Source organism: Salvia hispanica, chromosome 1, assembly GCF_029641045.1.
Source record: "Salvia hispanica isolate PSC_SH4W2 chromosome 1, Shi_PSC_v1, whole genome shotgun sequence".
Classification (NCBI taxonomy): Eukaryota; Viridiplantae; Streptophyta; class Magnoliopsida; order Lamiales; family Lamiaceae; genus Salvia; species Salvia hispanica.
This window is the reverse complement of record NC_142692.1, coordinates 61,797,051-61,803,050: the sequence shown is the minus strand read 5'-3', so window position 1 is coordinate 61,803,050 and position 6,000 is coordinate 61,797,051. Positions and strand designations below refer to the sequence as shown.

The following is a 6,000-nucleotide window of genomic DNA, read 5'->3' as shown; positions in this document are numbered from 1 at the left end:
TTTGTGCTACCTCGCAACTTCTTTGTTCACAGTTCGTTTTAATTTTTTATTCTACCTTGAATACTAGTCACAAAAATCGTCTTCATAAATATGACACCGTTCAAGACGCACTGCCGACTTATAAAAATTAGTTATAGTGTAGCATTTTTCAACTCTTTAAAAATCAATTCACGGCCCAGACCGACCCGGGGCACTATCATTATGATTCATGAATGAGCTATCCACGCTCCGCGTCCCAACCACGCAAGGCATCATCATATCTTCACCATACAATCAACCAAACAAGGACAAAATATCAAACGGAGATAGTAATGAAATTTTATAATATTTCATCATTTACAAACTCAATTTGTCGACTGCAAAACATCATGACTCAGCGCCAGCATCATTCTATACATATTTCGCCCCTACTCAAATCTCAAAAATGACCTCAAACTCAAAACAACTTCCTCTCTCCCCTCTCTACTTACAACATTACAGCAAAAGCGAGGGACCTCTCAACTTCCCTAAAATTATTTCCTGGTCAATACTTAACTTATTTACACAATCATTTAATTACAGACACCTGCAAACAACTTCCATATATTCACACAAGTATTAGCTAAATATAATTGAATGATCGATCCATCATCCTCCACTTCTCTTCAAAACTCTCCTAAATGTTGGAACCTTTAAGCCAGGGTAGGGATGCTGCAGTTGCGCCTATCCCTGTCTAGGCAGTCGAACCCCTCCACCCTCACGGCCGGGTTGTTCCCGAAATTCGCCCGGACACAGCCCCCCTTGCGGCTGGAGGAGGGGGAAACAGGGGGGGTGAAGCGCTCTTCCCCGAACCGCGCATCCTGAATTAGCGGGTTAGATACTCTGCTCGGCGGCGACCCTGAAAAAAATGGGGGCGACGACGAGACTACCGGTGGGACTGCTTGATCACTACCACAACCACCCTGTACCAAAAATTTATTAGATCACAATCATCACGTGAAGAGATACTTTGTTCATAGATTAAAGAAACCATTTTGTTCAAGATGCGCTTTGGACACAAGGAATCTAACTAAGAATTTTACACATTACCACTTATAATCCCCAAATTTTAAATTTTCATGAAATTGGGATGAAAAATTAAATGAAAATTCAGAAAAGGCGAACCTTTTCTAGGATGATGTCCAGAAGCTCGGTTCCGGCTTTGGAATCAAATAGCTCTTGGTGATGGCTGTTGAATAACACAAAAACAGAGGAAAATTAGAAAACAAAAATAAGATTAATTAAAGAAAAAATAACGTAAAACAAAATTAAAGAAAAAATTACCTGGCGTGCCATCTCAGAGGTCTCGGGTCATGAAGCGTGGTCTGGAGCAAGCCGAGCCGCCGCGGCTTAGGGCAGATGACGGTTTCCTTCATCTCTGCAGATCTGCCCCTCACCTCTTCATAGGCAGCAAAGCTGTTTTGGTGGATTGCGTAGCGATTCATATTTCAGACGGTAAATCAAATCCTGTTAATCAGGAAAAACTCCAATCGAGTTAGCTGGAAATGTAGAAAAATAGCAGATCTGTGAATTAACAGAAAAATTTATGGCACGAAACCCTAACACTCTTCCACATACGAATTACTGGCTCACTATTGGAGATATCTAGTCAACGTCGGCGGAAATTTCTAAGTCGGTTCAAACTTTTTTAAAAATAATTATTTAAAACACCTTTTGAAGAAGAGATGAGAATTATGCAGATCTCAAGGTTAAATTGAAACTTTCAGAAAAGATATCGTAAAAAAAATTTATTAATAATTTCATTCATCAACGCCGCTAAAAAGAGGAAATCGGCTACCAGTTCAGAAAATACAGAGTTTTTTCAGTAATTCCTGGCGAAAATTTCCGCAAAATAGTCCACCAGATCTACTAATAGTTTCATAACCTTTAAAACCAGAGCTGGAAAGGTTAAGACTGAATCGAGTTTCAGAACCCTAAAAATGCTCAATACTTGTAATTTCCCCAAATTTAAACCCATATATTCTCCCTCGAGAAAATGGAGTTGAATCTTACCTCAACGGCTGTACAAAAATGAAAAAGTTGGGACAAAAAAAATTAAAATTAAAATAATAATAAAAGTGAGCGATAAGTAAGAGGGAGACAGAGATGGCAAATGGCGATGGGAGGGAGAGAAGAGTGAAAAAAGTCCATGTGATTATATACTGCAAAAGCCTGTGAATTACTACTAATATTAAATTAATAAAGAAATAAACATCGTCATTAAATTATTTGTGCGTAGGCCCACTACTACTAGATTTAAACGCCAATTTAATTTAATTAAATATTGCTTGCTGTCCTAAGAAAGATTTTTGTATTCTTTTGTTTGGAATAATATAATTTGGGAATTATAAACCAGTTTTGGAATCTCAAATCCGCCATATATTGGATTTGCCGAATTAATCTAATTATCTTCTTATATATTAGTACAAAATATGCTGCTTAGGATATTACAACTCAAATTGGGCAAGATATCTTGTACTCCTAATACAGTATAAAATAAAATCAATTAGGAATAGAGGGTGGGGGTTTTTAATTAGGGAAATGCTACGCGGCCATAATGTGACTGAGGCATAAAATGGCATTTTAGTAAATATAAAGACTATAAATTGAAATCATTTAATTACTTTATTTAATGCTCAAACAATGTTTACACTATTACCCTTTTACTTAACTGCAGTAGAAATTTCAATTTCTACACTCCGTTATTTATATTTCTTTTGTTTTCAACTCAGTTTTTATTTTTTTTATTTTTACTAATATATTTTTATATATGATGTATTATTTATTTAAATGTAACGTGTATAATCAAGTTATTAATTATATGATTGAGAAACTGAAAATTTGATTAATATAGTTTTATATTGATTGAATTTATTTATAACAATAAATATTTGTTATTAATCATTGAAATATATATTAAAATAGCTTTGAAATCAATATATTTATTTGTATACTACTCCATCCGTCCCGGCTAAGATGACACATTGCTTAGCCGGCACGGGATTTTAGGAGTTATTGGTTAAAGTGTTTAATTGGAGAGAGAGAAGGTTTAATTGGAGAGAGGGAATGTGGGTGTAAGTATTAAAGTAGAGAGATAAAGAAAGAAGGATATTTTAATAGGAGTGAGAAAAAATGGTTGAGTGTATTAATTGGAGAGAGAAAGTTACCAAAAAAGGAAATGTGTCATCTTAGTTGTGACAAACTAAAAAGGAAAACGTGTCATCTTAAGCGGGACGGAGGGAGTAGTATATATGACGTTGTATTATGAATTTATGATATACAAATAATAATAATAATTATGGTTTTATATTGATCTTAGATTCAACGGGAGATTTAATTTATTTTATTTTATTGGATGATTATGTTTCAATTCAACATTTTAATTGATAATATTAAGATGTGACATCATAACAATTGAGGGTTTATACTGATTATAGATATAATTGAACAATATTAATTTCAAATAATAATGTATACTACTCATTTTCGATTACATTGAATTGTTGAATATATTAAACTGATTATAAACTATATATGAGTCTTTGTCATAACTTAGCTTTATAAATTATCTAGGATTTTTAATTTATTTAATGGATTTCAATTAAGTAATTTTCAATTTTCAAATTTATGTTTCCAGGATAAGATATTTTCTATGTATACTTTTAATCTTGAAACATTGTCCCCTCTATAAAACTAAATTACCTTTTTTATAAATGCATTATATACTAATATAATATTTACATATATTTTGTTATAATTATGTAAATACTAATTATTAATAGTTGACTTATTATATGGAGTATAAAGGAGAACAAAAATAATTTGTAACAATTAAATTCTAATATCATTAGATTATTTATATTATTACTTTAAAATTAATTTTACTCAAAATTTAAATAACAATACTAAAATAATAAAAAAAATATAAAAAGTGATACGAAATCAATTTAAAAGAATTGAAAAGAGGGTTAAATTTCTCTTTGTTATGTACTGAAGTGTTAATGTTGAAGGATAATATAGTCCAAAATAAATTGCTTCTCTCTAGATGAAATAAATTAAAGTGAATCAGCAATAAATGTATAATTTTTTATTAATATTTTAAGTTTATGGCTGGCCATGGCCATTTAGCATTACTCTTTTAATTACGTTAAGATGAAGCGATTTCCGAGATTATGATTTTTTCCGAACCAGGAATTATGTAAGCACGTGCAATGAATATGTGATCTAATCTCGAAATCATAAATAATCTTTAATTAATTGCAAGCATGCCTATCTAATCCTTTTCTATTTTTGGACTGAGATTTTTCATATTTCTATCCATTATTTAAATTTTTAATTTAATTTGCATTATATATTTAATTGAATTTTATATATAGTGAATTTATTTATATTTATTAATTTTAACAAAATTGGTTTATTTTCATTGAAGGAATGAATGGATAAAGGAGTAATATGGAATTCAATTGACATGTTCTTAAGTGATGGAGGGACGTGGACAGTGGATTACTTTATAGAATGTAAAATAGGGATATGTGGCAACCAATTATACAGATATAAGTGGTACGGAATCCAATATAGAGTATCTGCAGCGCAAAGCTTCCGGTCCCGGGGCATGGGACATTATAGAGATGCGTTGCTAGCACCCGACACATGGAATCCAATTAAACAGATTTAAGTGATACGTAATCCAATAAAGAGCATCCGCAGCACATAACTTTTGATCTCGGGGCATGGGACATCATAGGGATGCGTTACGAACACCCTACAGGAACAAGTGTCATGCAATTAAGCATAATTGTTTCTTCATTTATAGGGATGCGTTGCAAGCACCCGACACTTGAAATCCAATTAAACAGATTTAAGTGATACGGAATCCAATAAAGAGCACCCACATCGAATAAATTCCGATCTCGGGGCATGGGACATCATAGGAATGCGTGGCGAGCACCCTACAAGAACAAGTGTCACGCAATTAAGCATATTTGTTTCTTCGTTTATTAATTTAGGTTATTTGTTTGTTCACTTTTTCAAAAAAATTTATTTTATGTAGTAGCTTATTTGGTGATATATATTCAGTTTGATGGTATTAATTTAATATCAGTTTTGATGGTATTATTGTCGTAATACTGATATAGTCGACTCTTTCGACACCAAGGTTCCTTTAACAACAAAGATCATATTTATCACTAATTTTTATCACTATTTATCTAATTATTCTCTCGCATAGTTGTCTCTGTCCCTTGCTACCCATTTGATGTATGCCGAAACTATTTCCCGCGATATTAATGCCGACACTGAAAAATATCTCACAATTAATAAATAGTGTTTCGAGCCCTTACATAAAAGTTCTGGCTTTGTACAAGTCACATGAGAGTGCAAATTTCTTTTTTATTAAAACACCTACTCAAGTTCTTCATCATTATAAACGTGGGAAAAATAAATATTTGGTAACAATATTTTCCTTATAAAATTAAGAAAATAATTATGAATGGTATTGTCATCTTTCGGTATACGTATATTTATGATAATTTGATTGGTTTTTCAAAGTAAAGACAACCCAGGCCATCAAAATGTAATCTCAATAAGCCATTGGACCATCGGATTCGTTGCCCGCTTTAGCAATCCCGGTTCCTATTCTGCACTCTTTTATACAAATAAAAATAAATAATTAAAGTGGAGAAATAGTAAAGTAAGAGAGAGAATAATGTAGAAGAGTTTTATCTACATTATTTCTCTCTCTTACTTTACAATTTATCCACTTTAACTAATATCATTTTTATAAAACGAGTGCACAAAAGTAACCGGGACTGCTAAAGCGAGACACCCATCTACATTATTTTATTTCTTACTTTATTTTCTCTTCACTTTAACTATTTATTACTTCCTCTGGCCATAATAGATAACATACTTGGGGAATGACACGAGATTTTAGAAGACGTTGTTTTAAATGTTAGGTGAAAGAGAAAATAATATATTTATATT

The 6,000-nt window shown here is 32.1% G+C and overlaps 1 protein-coding gene across 3 annotated transcripts; it reads right to left on the bottom strand.

Annotated features, from left to right (window-relative positions):
* Positions 1-293: 293 nt before the first annotated feature.
* On the bottom strand, positions 294-2,182 carry LOC125217936 (uncharacterized). 3 transcript variants are annotated; one of them, XM_048119520.2, is made up of 4 exons: positions 2,032-2,182; positions 1,303-1,485; positions 1,144-1,207; positions 294-941 (listed from the first exon to the last, which is right to left on the bottom strand). In XM_048119520.2, the coding sequence occupies exons 2-4, from the start codon at positions 1,461-1,463 to the stop codon at positions 672-674; spliced, it is 495 nt and encodes a 164-aa protein (XP_047975477.1). In that variant the 5' UTR covers positions 1,464-1,485; positions 2,032-2,182; the 3' UTR covers positions 294-671. The 3 variants fall into 3 exon arrangements, with proteins under 3 accessions (XP_047975477.1, XP_047975479.1, XP_047975478.1); XM_048119522.2 differs by lacking the exon at positions 2,032-2,182 and adding an exon at positions 1,817-2,025; XM_048119521.2 differs by lacking the exon at positions 2,032-2,182 and adding an exon at positions 1,904-2,018.
* Positions 2,183-6,000: the final 3,818 nt, after the last annotated feature.

What these genes read in the sequence shown, in the direction of transcription:
- LOC125217936 (XM_048119520.2), bottom strand. Translation starts at nt 1,463, where the DNA reads ATGAATCGCTACGCAATCCACCAAAACAGCTTTGCTGCCTATGAAGAG. An exon ending in CCTCTGAGATGGCACGCCAG is followed by an intron (nt 1,208 to 1,302) that starts GTAATTTTTTCT and finishes GTTATTCAACAG; the next exon opens with CCATCACCAAGAGCTATTTG. An exon ending in TGGACATCATCCTAGAAAAG is followed by an intron (nt 942 to 1,143) that starts GTTCGCCTTTTC and finishes TTTTTGGTACAG; the next exon opens with GGTGGTTGTGGTAGTGATCA.